The sequence below is a fragment of the Pongo pygmaeus genome, chromosome 3, assembly GCF_028885625.2.
Source record: "Pongo pygmaeus isolate AG05252 chromosome 3, NHGRI_mPonPyg2-v2.0_pri, whole genome shotgun sequence".
Lineage (NCBI taxonomy): Eukaryota > Metazoa > Chordata > Mammalia > Primates > Hominidae > Pongo > Pongo pygmaeus.
The window spans coordinates 49,463,541-49,484,548 of NC_072376.2; the positions used below are offsets into that span (position 1 = coordinate 49,463,541).

The 21,008-nt window shown below is 38.3% G+C and overlaps 1 protein-coding gene and 1 long non-coding RNA gene across 3 annotated transcripts in view; one reads left to right on the forward strand and one right to left on the reverse strand.

Annotated features, from left to right (window-relative positions):
* Positions 1–1,686: 1,686 nt before the first annotated feature.
* On the reverse strand, positions 1,687–7,603 carry LOC134739410 (uncharacterized). Its single transcript, XR_010126039.1, has 3 exons — positions 5,753–7,603; positions 3,462–4,622; positions 1,687–2,436 (listed from the first exon to the last, which is right to left on the reverse strand). It is a non-coding gene; the product is annotated as an uncharacterized LOC134739410 (long non-coding RNA).
* UBA6 (ubiquitin like modifier activating enzyme 6) overlaps positions 3,444–21,008 on the forward strand; it is an 84,067-nt gene continuing 66,502 nt past the window's right edge. Inside the window, exons 1-2 of one of the 2 annotated variants that reach the window (XM_054484994.2) lie at positions 3,444–3,566; positions 7,895–7,957. In XM_054484994.2, the coding sequence (XP_054340969.1) occupies positions 3,496–3,566; positions 7,895–7,957 (134 nt within the window). In that variant the 5' untranslated portion in view covers positions 3,444–3,495. Of the gene's footprint in view, positions 3,590–7,894; positions 7,958–21,008 lie in introns of both variants that reach the window. The other variant, XM_063663640.1, reaches the window with a different exon arrangement.

The following is a 21,008-nucleotide window of genomic DNA, read 5'->3' on the forward strand; positions in this document are numbered from 1 at the left end:
ATAACAGGCATAAATAAAGCCAGCTGTGAAATTAACAGAAAATACTATTTATCTCTGGAAGATGCTTTAAAATGTCTCAAACACACACACACACACACACACATACACACACACACACACTTAGAGTAACTACTGATTTTTTACTGACACAATGCCCTTTTCTCTAAAATCATAGAGAATTTATGACAATATCAAAAGATTGTCAAAAACTGCTGTTTAAATCCTATTATTAAGATTGAAATATCTCACTCTTGGCTAGAATATCTAAAGTCACATTGACACAGAGAAATAGTTTCTACTTCTGAGAGGCAGAACTTTGCAATTTCCAAAAAACAGAACCCTGGGTCCATCTTGTATTACATCGGTGCAAAAGTAATTGTGGTTTTTGCCATTACTAATAGTTTAGATGTAGTGTAGAATTCTTTACAAACAGCCTTGCTTTCTTTTGAGTCTATCAAAGCACTACTCCATTTCAATTCCTTCTAAACTCCATCTTCCCCAAATTCCTACAATAAATCTATCTCTTCCTCTGTTGGTGAGGCACCCCATGGTTCTTCTGGAATGTGGGCTCCCTCCTTGCAATGAGCCAGTAAACCTGATGATATGGTCTGCTCTGTGTCCCCACCCAAATCTCACCTCAAATTGTAATTTCCACGTGTCCAGGGAGAGACCTGGTGGGAGGTGATTACATCATGGGGGTGGTTCCCCCATGCTGTTCTTGTGATAATTAGGGAGTTCTCATGAGATCTGATGGTTTTAAAAGTGGCAGTTTTTCCCACGCTCTCACTTCTCTCCTGCCACCATGTAAGATATGTCTTGCTTCTCCTTCACCTTCTGCCATGATTTAAGTTTCCTGAGGATTCCCCAGCCATGTGGAACTGTGAGTCAACTAAATCTCTTTCCTTTATAAATTACCCAGTCTCAGGTATTTCTTTATAGCAGTGTGAAAACAGACTAATACACCTGACTTTCTTAGAATACAGTTTTGTTCCTGATAAACTTAGGCTTATTGGGCTAAGAAGCCTGTCTCATATTAGTTCAGGAACACCAATTTCACATAAAAATGAGCAACAACTCACGCCTATAATCCCAGCACTTTGGGAGGCCAAGGGGTGGATCACAAGGTCAGGAGATAGAGACCATCCTGGCTAACACGGTGAAACCCTGTCTCTACTAAAAATACAAAAGAATTAGCCAGGCGTGGTGGCGGGTGCCTGTAGTCCCAGCTAGTCGGGAGGCTGAGGCAGGAGAATGGCGTGAATCCGGGAGACAGAACTTGCAGTGAGCTGAGATCGCGCCACTGCACTCCAACCCGGGCAACAGAGCGAGACTCCGTCTCAAAAAAAAAAAAAGAGCAGCAAAAAAAGCATCAAGTTCAAATCCCATGCAAAGTTATGTGAAAAGAGAGAATAAGGAATATAACATCATCATCACAGATAATAAAAACATGCCTGAAAGATGCACTATAAAACAATTTATTATTTTGAAACTAGCTAAATGACATTAGAGAAATGATACAAGATATGGAAGAACAACTTGATTCTGAATTAGAAAAACCTCAGAAATGAGGTGACAGAACTCAGGAGAATTAGTAATAAAGAATAAACTAGAAGAAACACAAAAGCTAATAAATGCAACAGATTATGATTTGCTGTAAAGAAACTGAGTCAATTCTTAGATCAATGTTTCTGTAATAATTCTGATTGTCAGACACTCTTTCTCCAATTAATTATTCAGGAGGGGCTCATGAAAACACTAGTCTCATCAAATTGATATATCAATTGTTGATAACAGTTTGTACCTTTTGTATATGAGTTAGTTTTGCTGAATGTAAAATCTTTGGCGTACACATTTTTCCCTTAAGTTTCCTCAATATGTCATTCTACTTTCTTATGACATAAAGCCTCACTGTCAAAAAGCTGTGATAGCCTAGTTTTCTTTCCCATTTTACATATGTGACAAAACATTAAAATCTGTTAAATCTGGTTGCTTGTTACACGCCTGAAATAATTCACACCATATTTTATCAAATCTAACACGCCCTCAATTTTAAGATGCATCATTGTTTTCTGTATTTATTTTTAAAAAAATCATCCTCTATTCATGGAGGTTAAAATATGAAGAAGTGTGGGTAATGGCAGGCCATTGTTTTGGCCTAGCCTTCTACACTAGGCCTCATCAGATCAAACCAGAATGGAGTTGCTTGTGCTAAGCACCATGTAATTAAAGCGGATTTTGGAAAAATGAGCCAGTTTTTTTTTTAAAAAAAAACAGGCGATTCTAGTTAACCTAGTGGGCATAAGAAGGAAGTATGCTGTTTTAACCTTTACAAGGAAAGAAACTTTGAAATAATCCGATTTTTGTTCTGTTTCTGCTTTCTTCAGTCTTTTTCATTATCTTCAGTCCTGTAGCATTATCTTAGTGCTAGAGCAGAACCTTGAAAGAATAGAACACAAATCAAGAACATTTTAATGTGGAAAAAGTTCACAACCCGATTGAGGAACATGGATAATGCTATAGGTGAGCAACATAAAGCTTCCAGGTATTTTAAGATGTGCAATTTTGAAGAGAATAGAGGGGCACAAAGGATAATACAGTTTTGCCTGGAACCTCATCTCCACATGAGAGGAAAAATTTCTAATTAAAAATATAATATATCACAGAAAATTACATAATACCCAAAGTCAAAGTATATGCTAATTTTAAAAATCCTGCAGATGTTTATTCAAATATACGGTGTTATTTAGAGTGAAAGACAAATCCTAATGTTATTGTGTCCAACTCATTTTTGCTAAGAAAGGTGACATGGAAGTAAATGAAAAGAATTATATGAGAACTTCTTAGATATGTGTTCTGGTAATCTAACAGTGATTAGCTCTCTAACCTTGACCAAGTCACTTGCACTGACCGGAAGTTCCTTTCCCTTACCCACAAATTTAAGGGACCAAACTGGATGATCTAACGACATCTATGGCACTAAAAGTCACATGATTCTATTAAATCTGAGGCAGTGCCTCACTTGTAGTGGACTCCCAAAATTATTTATTAAATGTATAACATCTTTAAGTGGTATCTGGAGCTATCAGCAGCCTTCAGTTTATTTATAAAATAAAGCTGTTTCCTCTTCTTACTATAAGACTCTTTTAATGATTTGCAACGCAATCCCATCATTTCGCGGGTTACTAGAGTCCTGCATGTTTGGCTGTAGAGTAAGGGTGACGCGTAACTTCTGGACTTTGGTTCCATCTACATCTACCGGATGCGGATGCCAGTCGCAACAGTAACGCCCCCTTCAGCCACCTGCACCACAGCACGCCAAGCGGCCACACCCAAACCGGAAACCAGGACGCCCCTAGGGTTGACGGGAAGGCGCTGCAGGGCTCCTAGCTTCCCCAGGCCCGCCCCCTCTGATGACGTCTCCGCCCGCCCCTTGACCCCCCACCGTCCCGCCCCTTTCCTACCTCCCAGTAGCCGGCGGCGGTGTCTCAGGCGGCAATGGAAGGATCCGAGCCTGTGGCCGTGCATCAGGGGGAAGAGGCGTCCTGTTCTTCCTGGGGGACTGGCAGGTGAGAGGACGAGAAGGGCGAAGGTGAGGGGTCGCGGGTGGGACCCAGGCTCCGGGTTTCTGCTTCTTTCTTTCCGGCTGGCTGGGGGCGCCCGAGAGGCCGCGGGGCCGAGCAGAGCCGGCCCTGGGAGGCAAGGGGCGCGCGCGGAGTGGGTGTGGCGACGTGGGCTAGGGCCTCTGCTGTTCCCGGCTTTCCTGAGGGAAAAGTCACCTTTCCTCACCTTTGAGCGCTTTCTCAGTTCTGGCTGGGATTCGGGATCCTCCTTCCTCCAAGTCACCAGACTTGGGGGGCTCCGGTCGAGAGCGAGTTCTGGTCCCGGTCACTTGGCGTGAGCTTCCCCGACTGGTGCCCAGCACCTTTCCTCCTTCCCGTAAAAAGAAAGCTAGGAGCGCCACCGTGCACCTCCACTGAGATCCTCTTTTGAAAACTATTACCAGAAGGAACTTGGTAAGAATGAATCAGTAGCAATCTGGACACCCTGAGGCCTTTGTTGACTTCGGAAGAAGAAAAAAAAAGCCAGGAAAAAAAAATACACAAGTTACCCATTCTTATTTCCCACTTGGTTTTGAAATTCTTCAGGTCTTTCTGGCCCCTGTAAAATTAGGGGGAAAATATTTGTGCTAGGCCTTTACCAATTTCTTGGTTAGTAGTTCCTCTTTCAGTCATCTCATAATTAATAAAGCAAGTAGTTACATTCTATCCACCACTGTCAGAATACACCATGCCAAAGATAGAAGTGATGGGTGTATTATTTTCAGCTGATGTGAGACTTTGTAAATGTGTAGCCTTTTTGCTAGTTTCAGACTGAAGGGATGCTTTCAGTTTCATGGTGTTGTCTGCCATTGCCAACACTGCCAGACTTAAGGGATATTATGTAATATAACCCGCGGCTTATTTGAAGCGTTTTTGATTGTCTTATAGATCATATTATTTTTACATATTTTTGAAACATTCCAGTGAGGCACAACTTTCTGAAAAGTGCCAGTCATGCCATTAAGTGGCAGAGCTAGTTAGAATGCAGCTCTTCTCATTTTTATTCGGATTTACCCACCACGCCTGTTGCCCCCGCCATGCAAGGAAAACAGCAAGTGAAAGTGTACTAGGGATAAGATGATAGGAAAGTAGATAATAAAAAATTTTGACCGAGCGCAGTGGCTCAAATGCTTGCAATCCCAGCGCTTTGGGAGGTCGAAGCAGGCGGGTCGCTTGAGCTCAGGAGTTCTTAGACTAGCCTGGGCAACATGGCGAAACCGCGTCTCTACAAAATACAAAAAAATTAGCTGGGCGTAGGTGGTGTACACCTGTAGTCCCAGCTACTCGGGAGGCTAAGATGGGAGGATCGCTTGAGTCTGGAGAGGTCGAGGCTGCAGTGAGCCAAGATCGTGCCACTGCACTCCAGTCTGGGTGACAGAGACCCTGTCTCAAAAAAAGAAAGAAAAGAAACAAATTTTGTTTATTTTTATATTTTGTTACAATGCCCAAACAGGGTATATTGTGTATGTTTGTGTTTTTTATTAGATAGGTGATCTCTTAGAACACAGCTATCTTCTGATTTGCCTTGGTAATTGGAATCAGTTTTTTTAATAGCTATCCGTTTAATTAGCTAGAAGCTGGTATCATTTGATGTGTGCCAGTGTTTGGTGAGATAAATGATAACATTTTAATTACCTTTGTTTACAAATTCTGTGGCTTATTTATCAATGCTAGAACTAGAAAGTTGGATTCCAAGCCTGAATTTGACGCCGTCGCATTGTTTTTAGAATCTTTTAATTGACAACTAGAGCTTCTCAGAACTAGGAATGGCCTGCACTTCTGCCAGTATATTGATCTCAGCTCTCACAGTGGTTCAGCTCCAAATGCAGACTGGTTCCCTGTACCTGGGAATTATCTCTGCTTCCCAGTGTTTAGTACAGATATGTTTTTTGAAGGCCATGCTGTGAAAAAATTGGGACGAGCGCTGCTATAAATGTTACTATAATAAGTACACTTTGTCAGATTTGCATATTTAGATTAGTTTTTTTCCTTTAAAATTTATTCATTTAACAGGGTTTTTTGTTGTTGTTTTTTGTTTGTTTGTTTGTTTGTTTTTTTGACAGAGTCTTGCTCTTGTCACCCAGGCTGGAGTACAGTGGTGGGATCTTGGCTCACTGCAGCCTCCCCCTCCCGGGTTCAAGCGATTCTCCCACCTCAGCCTCCCAAGTAGCTGGGAATACAGGCTCCTGCTGTCATGTCTGGCTAATTTTTGTATTTTTAGTAGAGACAGGGTTTCACCACGTTGGCCAGGCTGATCTCGAACTCCTGACTTCGGGTGATCCACCCGCCTTGGCCTCCTAAAGTGCTGGGATTACAAGCATGAGCCACCGCGCCCATCCCATTTAACAGGTTTTTTAAAGTGTTTCCTTTATGTCTAATATCAGAAACAGTAGGCAGTATGTGTGGTAGTCAAGCTAGACTGCCTGGGTTCAGATCCTGGCAGTGCCATTTGCCTGCTCTGTGACTTTGGGCAAATTTTAGGTTAACCTCCCTCAGCCTCTTTTTTCCATCTGTTCGTTGGAGATAGCAATAAGTGCTTGCCCACTGTTTGGACAAGGTTGTTGTAAGGGTTAACTGAATAAGTACATCTAAAGCACTTAAAACAGTATGTAGCACAGGGTTATCTATTATTATTAAATGCCTGGTACTGTTTTAGGTATTTGGAATACAGTAGTGAGTTTTTAACAGACCATACTTTTTTTGGTAGTAGTGGCAGACAGTTAACGGTAAGTGATTTGAAGAAACTGACAGGTTAATGAGTTAGGCAGCAACCTAAGGGTAAGAGTAACCATTTTATTGATAGGGTGATCAGGAATGAGGTGTGTGGTATTTGTGACACAATATTTTAATAGAGGCTTAAGTGACAAGAAGTCAACTATTCCGAGATTTTAAGAAAGAACATTCTAAGCAGAAGAAATAGGTAAAAACTCTGAAATGAGAGCAAGCTTGCCTTCTTGAGAAACAGCAAGCAAGTCAGTGTGGCTTGAAGATAGTAAGCGAAAACGGAGACTGGTAGGAGTTGAAATTGGAGAGGTAATTGGGAGACAGGACACATTGGCCCTCTCAAGCGTGGTGAGGTGTTTGAATTTTGTTTTAAGAGTAAAGGAAATACACTGAAAGGTAGTCCAAATTCAGGGGATAATTTCTGACTGCATTTTAAGATATTTAGACTGTTTTATGGAGAATAAAGGGGAAGGGCAATACTGGAAATAAGGAGACTAGCTAGGAGGTCTTTGAAATAGCCCAGGTGAAATGTGATGATGGTTTGGCTTGAGATTGTACTGATTGAAATAGTAAGAAGTGATCAGATTTGAGATCTCTTATGAAGGTAGAGCCAGCAGGTCTCAGATGGAGAAAACTGGGGAATGATTTAAGCAAGAAGATCCCTAGATTTCGGGCCCAACCCAGTAAATGATGATAGCGGAAAATGAGTTAGGAAAGACAGGAAGAATAGATTAAGCAGAGGTAATTGAATTCTCTTTGGAGTTTGCTATGTTTGTGATACCAGTTAAGACATTAGAATAGTTATTGTTTTGGCAGTTGTATACAATCTGGAGGTCAGAGGAAAGATCACACATGGAGAAATAAGTTTCAGTATAATCAATATATATTCATCCGTAGGATTGAATGAGTTTATCTAGGAAGAGTGTATATATAGAGAGAGTTCATGGTACAGAATTGCTGAAATACAGATCCATTAGAATATATGTACCAAACAGCCAGACACAGTGGCCCACGCCTGTAATCCCAGCACTTTGGGATGCTGAGACCACCCGTCAACTGAATAATGGGTCAGTAGTTCAAGACCAGCCTGGCCAACATGGTAAAACCCCATCTCTAGTAAAATTACAAAATTAATTGGACGTGGTGGTGTGCACTTGTAGTCCCAGCCACTTGGGAGGCTGAGGCACGAAAATCGTTTGAACCCAGGAGGTGGACGTTGCAGTAAGCCAAGATCGCACCTCTGCACTCCAGTCTGGGTGACAGAGTGAGACTCTCATCTCAAAAAAGAAAAAAAAAATACATATATATATATGTACCAGTGATAAAACAACACCTGAGATCTGAAAATAAAAGATGATGAGCTCTGTAATCTTAAAATCTACACAGGATAGAACAAGCAATCCGATAATTTAATTTCAGGCCATTTAAAAAATATAAGTAAAGTGGTAGTTAATAAAATATATGTTTGGTTTGTTTGAAATCCTTTAGTAACTGGTGAATCTGATCACACAAGTAATCAAATATTACGTTATAAAATGTGAATATTTAATAACCATGTTTTTTTTTTCCAGCACAAATACAAATTTGCCCATTATGTCAACAGCATCTGTGGAGATCGATGATGCATTATACAGGTAAGAATCTCATGGAAACTGAAACTTATTTTCCCCATTAATTGTTCTCAAATGATCAAGTAGTCTCTTTGAAGATACCATTCGGCCTATGCAGAATTATATATATATATGTGTGTGTGCCTGTGTGTATATATATATATGTGAACAGTTCCTCTCAAGTTAAAATTAGGGTTTCTGTGGGTTTTTTTTAACTACATTCGGATAATATTTAAATCTCAGTTGTTTTAGGGTTAGGTGATAGGACTAAGAAGGATTTTGCTGCCCTCTGCAAAATAAACCTTTCATTTTTGGACAATAATACAATACGTATCTAAGTTCTTGATAGTGCAGGAGTTCATGAAGAAGAATATTTCACTTTAGTCATACAATAACATCTAGAAAATATGATTACTTCATTGTAATCTCATTAAAATATTTCCTGTTCTGTAATTTATAGACAGTGGAGAAATACTGTGTGATTGAAGAGTTGTAATTTGAATGGAATTTGATGGGACTTTTAAAACTGTGCTTTTTAAGGAAATTGGAATACTTTTTTAGTAATTAAAGTATTTTATGATTGAATAGTTGTGATTTGAATGGAATTTGATGAGACTTTTTAAACTATACTTTTTCATGAAATTTGAATACTTTTTAAAGTAAAGAAAAAGATGCAGAGTCAATAATGGGCACTTTATTAGGAGCTAATACATACCATCTGGCATGTTGTGTCGAAATCCTGTTTTGTACTCCATGCTTGGGAAAAGAGATAAAAGACTAACAATCTTGCTCATGTGAAAATTATTTTACAGATGGTTTCCTGCTTATAAAATATGGTTTAGAAGTCACCTTAAGTTGTTGTATAAGGGTTAACTGAATTAGTATGTCGAAAGCACTTAAAACAGTGTGTAGCACAGGGTTATCTATTATTATTAAATGCCTGGTACTGTTTCAGGTATTTGGATTACAGTAGTGAGTTTTTAACAGACCATACGTTTTTTGGTAGGAGTGGCAGACAAACAGTTAATGGTAAGTGATTTGAAGAAACTATGACAGGTTAATAAGTTAGGCAGTGACCTAAGGATAAGAGTAGCCATTTTATTGATAGGGTGATCAGAAACGATGTGTGTAATATTTGTAATACAATATTTTAATAGAGGCTTAAGTGATAAGAAGTCAACTATTCCAAGATTTTTAAGAAAGAACATTCTAAGCGGAAGAAATAGCATAAAAACTCTGAAATGAGAGCAAGCTTGCTTTCTTGTGAAACAGCAAGCAGGTCAGTGTGGCTTGAAGATAGTAAGCAAAAAGGGAGAGTGGGACTCTTACACTGGGATTCTTAATCTATAATTATATTCTTAATGTCCTTTTGGTCATGTTTTTCTTGGTTTAACAAATGGCACCTCTTTGAGATAGTATTGACTAATTTTATTCATTTTTAAGTTTAATCCTTGTGAAACTTTTTTTATGTCCCTCCAACCCTGTAATGCTAATAAATAAACATAATTTTCAGCAGGCCACTGACTAAACTTTCCATTTACAATGCTACGTAAGTAGGCTGCAGTTTGCTTTACTGAGAGTTATAGAATATAGCAGTTTAGCTGTTATTATTAGAGGTAAGCCATTTTCTTTTGTTTGACGGAGAATATCTTTTGGTGTAGCTGTTTGCACTTTGTATGCATGTCTTATTGCAAACATCTAGTTGTTTACCAATGTGCATATTTGAGTTTTAATATCTTCCTTAAGAATTTGTCATAGTGAGGGCAGGAGGCAGAAATTTATGTGGGTACTGAAAGAGTGAATTATTAGGGAAAACTAAAAGAGTTACTGACTACATATAGGTTTTCTTAGTAGAAATACAAAGATGTGGCCGGGCACAGTGGCTCACGCCTGTAATCCCAGCACTTTGGGAGGCCGCGGTGGGCAGATCACAAGGTCAGGAGATCAAGACCATCCTGGCTAACACAGTGAAACCCTGTCTCTACTAAAAATACAAAAAATTAGCCGGGTGTGGTGATGGGCACCTGTAATCCCAGCTACTCGGGAGGCTGAGGCAGGAGAATGGCATGAACTGGGGAGGCAGAGCTTGCAGTGAGCTGAGATGGCACCACTGCACTCCAACCTGGGCTACAGAGCAAAACTCTGTGTCAAAAAAAAAAAAAAAGAAATACAAAGATGTATATATTACAAAGACCAAAATGTGAGATTTTCACACAAAAACCAGCTCTTATTTTCTTAGGTTTTAAAAATTAACTTATATGTTTGAGGGGTTTTTTTTAATTATTATTATAGTGACTGAATCTGAAGATTTGGGAGTTTTGTATTTTTTCTTTTTTTTTTTGAGACGGAGTCTTGCTCTGTCATCCAGGCTGGAGTGCAGTGGCACGATCTCGGCTCACTGCAACCTCCGCCTCCTGGGTTCAAGCGATTCTCCTGCCTCAGCCTCCTGAGTAGCTGGGACTACAGGCATGCACCACCACACCCAGCTAATTTTTTTATTTTTTTTAGTAGAGATGGGGTTTCACCATGTTGGCCAGGATGATCTCAATCTCTTGACCTCATGATCTGCCCACCTTGGCTTCCCAAAGTGCTGGAATTACAGGCATGAGCCACCGTGCCCAGCTGTATTTTTTCTTTTTAAAAATCTGTAACTGTTGCTTATGGGGACTAGTATAAGACCTAGGACTTTGGACAATGATTTATTTTAGGGACAAGGCATGAAATGAGGATCCTTAGCCCCTTAACATCTCAGGGAGATAGATTTCAGCAGTAAGCTTGATGAAGGTAGGGTAAGATAAAGATAAATTCCAAAAGTTCTCTTTTCTCTCCATTCTCTTTCACCAGCCACAGTTCCTACCATTTTGTCTTATAGTACAAGTCAAAATACTATAGCTTACTGAGTCATTTTGAACATAACTCCAACTTACCTTCTAAAAAGTTATTATTGTAGTAAAAACACATAACATGAACTCTGCCCTACTAACAAGTTTTCAAGTGTGTAGTATAGTATAGTTGACACTTGAACAATGAAGGAGTTAGGAGTGCCACCTCCCCTACCACCCTACCTCTTGTGCAGTCGAAAATCCACATATGACTTTTGACTCTCCCAAAGCTTAAATACTAATAGCCTACTATTGACTGGAAATTTTACTGATAATGTAAATAATCAACACATATTTTTAATATTATATGTATTATATACTGTATATATACACAGTATTCTTACAATAAAGTAAGCTAGAGAAAATAAAATGTTAAAATCATATAAGAAAGAGAAAATATATTTACTGTTCATTAGGTGGAACTGGATTATCATAAAGGTCTTCATCTTTGTTGTCTTCATGTTGAGTAGGCTGAGGAGGAGGAAGGGGAGGAGTTGGTTTTGTTGTCTTAGGGGTGACAGAATCAAAAGAGGTGGAGGCAGAAGGGTAGGGAAGGAGAGGCAGGCACACACAGTGTAACTTTATGGAAATATGTAACTACTGTGTGACTTTTTTTGCTTTCTCATTTCTGGGAAAATGTTTCTATACAATACTGATCCTCCTGTCATTTTCTTTAGTTTCTTTTTGGTGCCCCTGTTGTAGAAGGGTCCATGTCATTAAAGAAATCAATGCAATCTTGAATCGTTGGAACCCTTCTACCAGATTATCTGATGTCAATAACAATGATAGCATCTTCAATGGTATAATCTTCCAGACTTTAATGATGTTCTCTTTCTTGGGGTTCTCTTCCATAGCATTGACAGTCCTTTCCATAGAGTGTCGTGTGTAATGAGTCTTAAAGGTCCTTTATGATGCCCTGATCTAGAAGCTGAATTTGAGATGTTGTGTTTTGAAGCAAGTAGACCACTTCAGCACCTTCATTGTAGAACTTACGGGGTTCTGGGTGGCCAGGTGTATTGTCCAATAGCAAAAGAACTTTAAAAGTTCTTGCTGGCAAGATACTTCCTGACCTCAGAATCAAAGTGTCAATGGAACCAATCCAGAAAAAGGGTTCTTGTCCACGCCTGCTTGTTATGTAGCCGGAGGGCTGGCAGCTGGTGTTTATCTTTTCCCTCCATTGCTCAGGAGTTAGCAGCTTTATATGTAAGGGCAGTCCTGATCATAAACCTGAATGCATTTGCAGAAAACAATAGGGTTAACTATCCATTTCTGCCTTAAATCCTGGTGCTTGCTTCTCTTCCTTACTAATAAATGTCCTTTGTGGCAATTTTTTTCAGAATAGAGCACTTTCTTCTGCGTTAAAAACCTATTCAGGTAGATATCCTTTCTCTTCAGTGATTTTCCCTATGGTGTCTAGAAACTCATTGCTGCCTCTTGATTGGCAGAAGCTGCTTCTCATGTTGTGTCTGACTTTTTTTTTAAGACAAACCTCTTTCTAAAATTATCAAACTATCCTTTGCTGGCATTAAATTCTACAGCTTTACTGCTTGGGTGATGGGTGCACCAAAATTGCACAAATCACCACTAAAGAACTTAAGTAACCAAACACCACCTGTGTACCCCAGTAACCTATGGAAAAAAAAGAATTCTACAGCTTTATATCCTTTACCTTCTTTTTGCTTTAAGTAGTCTTATAATGACTTCGCTTTTTCTCAAATCATGTTAGAGTCTATAAGTATGACTTTCTTTCAGCAATCCTGCACCCATATCAGTGCTGCATTTTCAATATAAGATAAAAAAGTCTTTCACAAAAAGTGCAAGGTTTTCATACTTGCTGGTGTAGTTACAATGATGGCTTTTCTTTTTTTTACAATGGTCCTTCCACTGGATTCATTTTATCTTGAAATGGCAGGCAACCATAGCTGCAGACTTCAGTCTACAGTACATATCAAGCAATTCAACTTTTTATTGTAATGTCATGACTTTTCTCAGCTTCTTGGGAGCACTTGCAACATTACTGGTGGCACTTTGTATGGGTCCCATGATGTCATTCAAGGTTTACAGTATTGCACATTAAACATGGTGAAAAAATATGCAAGAATCTCAAGACATCACTTTTTCCTGCAATATTCAATTTACTGGAGAGAGGAGCTGCTCAGGCAAAGATGAATAGAGTCACATGCACTTTAACCAGATACATCACTTAAGCTCACCACAATAGCAACTGGAAGTAGCTACAAAATTATTACAGTAGTGCAGTATGTACTGCAGTGACTTTTATGCACTTATGACTGAATACTGCATCTTTACATCTGTTTACATTCCTCTTAACTGCAAATGGCGACATCTGTGGTCTGTAAGTGTACGCATAAGTTTTGATAAATTTTAACTTTTTATAATTTGTGTATATTTTATGGTAGTAAATGATAAAATAGACTAATATGTACATAGATTTCATGCATTCATGACATACTTTTTCTTAATTTTTGGATATTTCTAGGCTACAAAGTTCATCTGTGAGTTTTTTCAAGTTGTCACAAATGTCCAAAAAAATTTTCAGTATATTTATTGAAAAAAATCTTCATATAAATGGACCTGTGCGTTTGAAACCCATGTTGTTCAAGGGACAACTATATTTTTAACTCTGTGTACGTTGTCGTATAGCAGATCTATGTAGCAAATATTTCTTCAAGATCTTGTTTCTAATTCTTCTGGAGAAATACCCAAAATGGGATTGCTGGATTATATGGTAATTCTATTTTTTAATTTTTGAGGAAGCTTCATACTGTTTTCCATAGCAGCTGCACTATTCTACATTTCCAACAGTGCACACAAGTTCCAATTTCTCCACATTGTTGCCAATGCTTGTTATGTTGTGTTTTGTTTTGTTTTATAATGGTCATCCATACAGGTGTGAGGTGATCTCTCATTGTGGTTTTGGTTTGTATTTCCTTGATGATTAGTGAATGTTGAGCACCTTTTCATATACTTGTTGGCTATGTGCATGTTTTTGGAGAAAGATCTATTCAAACTCTTTGTCCATTTTAAAAAATTGGGTCAGTTCAGGGGTTTTTTGGTATTGAGTTATAGGCATTCCTTTGGATATTATTAACCCCTTATCACATACATGGATTACAAATACTTTCTCTCATTCTGTAGGTTGTCTTTTCATTTTGTTGATTGTTTCCTTTACTGGTTTTTAGTTTCATATAGTCCCACTTGTCAATTTTTGCTTTTGTTGTGTGTGCTTTTGGTGTTATCCAGGAAATCTGTGCCAACACCAGTGTTATGAGGCCTCTTTCCTGTTTTCTTCTAGGAGTTTTATAGTTGCAGATCTTACATTTAAGTCTTTGATTCATTTTGATTTGATTATTTTGTGTGGTATAAGGGTCCAGTTTCATTCTTTTGCATTTGGGAAACTAGTTTTCCCAGCACCATTTATTGAAGGCCCCAGCCACCTTTTCCTCTGAATACACTGGCCATACTAGACTACTTTTTTTTACCAAAGATAAGATAGGTAATTGCAGTTTATACCTTTTTATTCCAACTGTCTTTTCCTGTAATGCTGTTTTGTGCCTCAAAAATACCTTCCAGTGATCCTGTAAGAACTCACTCCTATGTCTGCGTCTGCTCTGTGATATCTTACCTGAGTTACTTCTCCTTTCTGCTTAGCCCTAAAGCATCTTATTTTTATTGCTATTAAATAAGCACATTATCACATACTATTTGTTCACATGTATGTCAACTCTGTCAGACCATGAGCTTTTCTAAGTCATAGACTATGACACAGTGTCTGAGTCTTAGAAGATACTCATTAAATGATTATTGAATGATTAGGGAAGACAGTGGGTTCAGATTGGCTTGTAGTCCAGAACCTAAGACTAGGAACATTGTCTAGGTAGTTGGCAGTTCAGTGGCTGGGCAGGAACCAAAACTAAGGATATGACAAAAAAGTCTGAAAAAGGTGCAGACTTTTTCAATTTAACAATTGAAGAAATGGTGATACTAAGAAGGCACTTACACATTCCATCCTTAGGCAAAAACCAGTATTACTGGCCAGGTACAACATTCCCTGACTTCTGAATTCTGACATGAAGCTGCTACAATAAGACCATCCTTTATATCTGGAAAATTCTGACAGCCAAAAAAGTTAGATAGAAAAACAAACATTTCTCTTTTCTCAGGAATTGGGGCATTTTGAGCAAATGAGTGTCTTTATAGCAGCCCAGATACATGTAAATTCATTTTCCCTGAAAGTTAAAGAAGTGTAACTTTCTGGCATCTTATGTGTTGAGATATGTAAGGTTGATACTTTAAATGTTGTTTATTTCCTCCTAGATACTTGTATACTATACAGATGCTTCTTGATTTAAAATGGAGTTATGTCCTGATAAACCCATAAGTTGAAAATATTGTTAAGTTGAAAACACATATAGTACACCTAACCTGAACATTACATCTTAGCCTAGCGTACCTTAGATATTCTTGGAACATTTACATAAGCCTATAGTTAGGCAAAATCATCTAACACAAAGACTATTTTATAATAAAGTGTTGAATATCTCATACAATTTATTGAATACTATACTGAAAGTAAAAATCAGAATGGTTGTATGAGTACCCAAAGTATGGTTTCTACCGAATGTGTGTCACTTCTGCACGATTGTAGAGTTGAAAAATCAGTACGTTAGACCATCATAAGTCAGGAACTCTGTGTAATTGAAATCTAGTAAATATCCACTATTGTTTTTGTTTTCCTGGATGCTATTATTGAAATTTAGTTAGTATTTACTAGGTACACAGGTTTTTTACAGTTATAAGTAACTGTGTCTTAGGTTATAATTTTCCTTCTAAACAATTAGATTTTCCTATAAAACTAAACCTTTTGAAAAATCTACAAATCTTAAATATCAACTAAGATGTTTTTAATATTTATACATATATATTTAACTAGGAAATATATTTTAGAGCAATTTTAGTACCCAGTCGAACAAAGCATCTTTCTGAAGAAAAATTTTATTTTTCTTATTACTACTGAATCTTAAGCCACCTCGTAGTTTACTGATCAACAGATTCTAAACTTTTTCTTAGAATCTCAGAGGGGTTTTATTTTGGACTGACTCTGATGGTATTCTGAGTTCTCTCTCTCAAAGGGGTTTTATTTTGGACTGCCTCTGATGGTATTCTGAGTTCTGTCTCTCAAAGGGGTTTTATTTTGAACTGCCTCTGATAGTATTCTGCGTTCTCTCTCTCTCAGAGGGGTTTTATTTTTTACTACTTCTGATGGTATTCTGAGTTCTCTCTATTTTTCGTCTTTATTGTTAGGTGAGTTAGACTTGAGCCTATTCTCTGGCCATTTCTTTCTTTTTCTCTGGAGATGTGCATGAGTCTGCTGATCACAAGATGTATCTGAAGAAATGAATGAGTCCCAATTTAGGACTCCAGGCTTGGTTTTCTAGCTGCTTTTACGAAAGAACCCTCCATTGAATGTGTGATTAAGGCTGATTCAGACGATAATAAAGTGGTGTTTTTATCTATTCTGTTCTTCCTGCGTATAATTTCCTGTGTAGAGATCACTATATGAAGAAAGGGTTAATATCAAAGCAGAATCAGGACATTTCTAGGTGTTTAGATGTAATATACTTTAAGCATCTAAACCCCTTATTCTAGTGTAATCCTGGAGGAAATGCTTTCCTCTAGCTTCCGGAATACCAGTCTTTTTGAATTTGCTTTTACTACTATGACTCTTCTTTCTCAGATATTTTTCTTAAATTCTTTTTTCCTGCATCATAAATGCCAGGTTCCAACTTTAGGATTTTTCTTTTTCTTTTCTAACTGTTAAATTCAGGGGTACAAATGCAGGTTTGCTACATATGTAAACTTGCGTCATGGGGGTTTGTGGTACTGATTACTTAAAAGAATGAGATCATGTCCTTTGCAGGGACATGGATGGAGCTGGAAGCCATTATCCTTAGCAAACTAATGTAGGAACAGAAAACCAAATACCACATATTCTCACTTATAACTGGGAGCTAAATGATGAGGATTCTTCTTAGTTCATATTCTAGTTCACATCATTTATTCCCATGATTTTAGGTATCTCTTTATGTTAGTGATATTTGAATCTCTCTTCAGATTTCTCCTTCCAAGTTCAAGACCTTCATTTTTAAATGCGTACAGCTACATACTTTAAATGTAAAATGAGTAGATGTTCAGCAAGTATCTACTTGTTAGAGAAACATTGGTACAGTGGAATTAACATGGCTTTTGGAGACAGATGTAAGAGTTCATATCCCAATCCTGACATTTATATGAACTGGAGCTAGTTACTTAATCTTTCTTTTACACAGTTTCTCGTGTGTAAATAGGAATAATAATATTTTATATCTTAAGGAAAATATTGGTCGGGTGCAGTGGCTGACGCCTGTAATCCCAGCACTTTGGGAGGCTGAGGCAGGCGGATAACAAGGTCAGGAGTTTGAGACCAGCTTGACCAACATGGTGAAACCCCGTCTCTACTAAAAATACAAAAATTAGCCAGGCACGGTGGCTCGCACCTGTAATCCCAGCTACTCAGGAGGCTGAGACAGGAGAATCACTTGAACCTGGGAGGCAGAGGTTGCAGGGAGCTGAGATCGCCCCACTGCAGTCCAGCCTGGGTGACAGAGTGAGACTCTGTCTCAAAAAACAAACAAAGAAACAAACAAAAAACATAGTCTTAAAGATTTTATGTAAAAACTATAGGTTTTGATTTTTTTTTTTTTTTTAGAGATAGGGTCTTGCTGTTGCCCAAGCTTGGGTGCAGTGGCATGATCATAGCTCTCTGTAACCTCAAACTGTTAGGCTGAAGCACTCCTCCCACCTCAGCCTCCTGAGTAGGTAGGACCACAGGTATGTGCCACCACACCTGCCTAATTTTCACATTTTTATGTAGAGATGGGTGTCTCACCATATTGCCCAGGCTGGTCTCAAACTCCTGGTCTCAAGTGATCCTCCCGCTTCAGCCTCCCAAACTGCTGGGATTACAGGTGTGAGCCATCGCACCCTACTACACCCAAACATTTTATTTATGCCCCTTTATAAGTCTTTTCTTCTCACTCGAACTTTCATTTCTTCAGGCAACCACTCATTTTTTGTCTATCTGTCTCTCCCAGTACCATGTCACAGGGATTCTAGTAGTTTACATATTTAATATGTAATCCTCATAGCAGCCATACAAAGTTGTTGTTATTATGATCTCTGCACAGTGAACCCCAAGCAAGTGCCTGGCTTGAAATCGGTATGTTAATAAATATATGCATGCATGGTGAAGATAATGAAGTGTGTCCAGAAGAAAGTGATTAGTGTTGAGGGGGACTCAAAATGATGTTATGCTTGGAATTGTTTAAGGAACTGGAGATGTTTAGCATAGAGAAAGAAAACTCTAGAACCTGAAAGCCATCTTCAAATGTTTGGAGGGTTATTACATCAAAGAAGGATTTAGACAAGTTCTCTATGGCCCCAAGGGAATAAAACTAAGACTAGTGGGTAAAAACTATAGGGAGATGTTGTTCTTTCATAAAAGGGTGAATTTTTAATCGATAGGGATTTCTGCTACATTCACTGTTATATGGTCACTTAGTGTGAGTCAGCTGTAATGTAACAATGCTGGACTTGTAGTTATACTCTCAGCTCTTTAATCCCATCTTTACTACCTATTAACATTATGAACTTCACAGCATTTAAGTGTCATTTAACTGCAAAGTACCTGACATATTACTTGGTACAAAGAAGACACTTAATTAGTACCTTTCCCATTGGTGACTAAACAGAAATTTATTTGGCTCACAGTTATGGAGGCTAGGAAGTGTAAGATCAAGGGGTCATATCTGGTGAGGGGCTTATTACTGCATCGTCCCATGGTGGAAGGCAGAAGGGCAAGAGTAAGAGAGGGCAATAGGGGGCTGAACCTACTTTTAGATGTAACCCACTCCCACAATAATGAACCCACTCCTACAATAATGGTATTAATCAATTCATGAGGGTAGAGCCCTCATGACCTAAACACCTCCCATTAGGCCACACCTCCCATTAGGCCACACCTCCCATTAGGCCCTACCTAATGGAGATTAAGTTTCCAACACACAAACTCCGGGAAACACATTCAAAGTGTAGCATTTGCTCCTGGCCCCCCAAATTTTTGTCCTCATAATGCAGAATACTTTTATTACGTCCCAGTAGTAACAAAAGTCTGAACTTGTTCTAACATCAACTCAAAAAAGTCCAGTCTCATCTAAAGTGGGTATGATTCATCCTGAGGCAAAAGATGAGACTAGAGAACTAAGCAGGGACTAGTTCATGAATGCCTTGTGACTAAAGAATTTAGACTTTATTGTAAAGGAAATAGAAAACCATTGGGGTTTTTTAAGCAAGAAAATGGTTTGACTAGATTTGTTTCAGAAAGATCATTTATCTTAGTAGGAAGTTAATAGGTAATATATAAAACTCAAAAAATCAAGAAATAAAAGTATACACGTGTTATTTAGAAATACGGGAGTAAATATTAAGAGAAATGACTAAACAATTGAGACTAGGTATCTTTGGGGAATCGGGGTAGGAAAGAATTAGGTCAGGGAACTGATGGTTGTTTTTCTCTCTCTCATAAACCTTGAGGAATGATTTGGCTTTCTTAATCTGTATGCATTGTGGCATAATAGTTAAGAGTATGGATGCTAAGGCTAGACTGCCTGGATTGACTCTTAACCTCCACTACTTACTTAATTCTAGGTGCTTGTGTATTCCTATCTGTAAAAATGGGAATAATAATAGAAATTATCTCATAGTATTTTTGTGAGGAATAAATGAGTTAATACAAGTAAAACACTTAAAACAACATGTGGTGCATAGTAAAAACTCAGTTATTATTACCTGCCAGGCATGGTTCAGGTACTGAGATACAAAGACAATAGACAAATTTATGGTTGTAGCGGAAGATTTTTGAATTGTTGCTTTTAGTAATCAAGAGAACAAGCAGACAAAAAATCCAAACAGGTATAGATTTCATCAACATGATTATTAAAATTAACCTAATGCATATATAAAGAACCTTGTGTCTTTAACAGCTGTAGAATCCACGTTCATTTCAGGAACACGTGCAACTGTAAAATTGACCAAAGAAATTCTCAAATATTAAAGAGTTATACAGATTGTGATATCTATTCACAATGCATTTAAGCAGGAAATTAATAGAAACGATAATTTAAAAATTTCCCATAAAATTAGAAATTTCAAAATATACTTTGGATTAACACATAAAAAAAGAATCATAATTAAAATGGGAAAATAATGAAATGCTGTTATCAAAACTTGAGATGCTCTTAACGTTAACATTTTACATTAGTAGTTGAGAAACTAAAATCTAAATATTAATGGGTTTTATTTCAGGTAACTAGAAAAAAAAGAAAATTAGATTTATTAGTGTAGGAAATATTTCAAAAGCCAAGTTTACGAGTGCCAACCAAGGGCTAGCCCTGTAAGCATGCCCTTCAAAAGACCAAGCCTGCACAGCCAGGATGTGAAATTGCAGAGACTTTGATACACTGCCAAAAGAAGGGTAACTTGCTACATCCACTTTGATTTTGGGCCGGGGGCAGGGGGGTTGTTTTGTTTTGTTTGAAAACAGGATTTCATTCCCATCGCCAAAGCTGGAGTGTAGTGGCGTGATCTTAGCTCACTGCAACCTCCACCTCCCTGGCTCAAGCGATTCTCCTGCCTCAGCCATCCGAGTAGCTGGGACTTAACTGCAGGCACCCACCACCGCATCCTGCTAATTTTTGTAGTTTTTATACAGATGGGGTTTTGCTCTGTTGCCCAGGCTGGTCTTGAACTCCTGAGCTCAAGTAATCCGCCTATCTAGGCCTCCCAAAGTGCTGGGGTTATAGGCATGAGCCACCACACCCGGCCTGGTGCATCCATTTTGGAAAACAGTTTGGCACTATCTAATGAAGTTGAAGGTACACGTATTCTTAAATCCTGCATTTCCTCTCTGGGGATATACATTAGAGCAGGGGTGTCCAATCTTTTTGCTTCCCTGGGCCACATTGGAAGAAGAATAATTGTCTTGGACCACACGTAGAATCCACTAACAGTAATGATAGGTGATGAACTAAAAAAAAAAAATTGCAAAAAAATCTCATAATGTTTTAAGAAAGTTT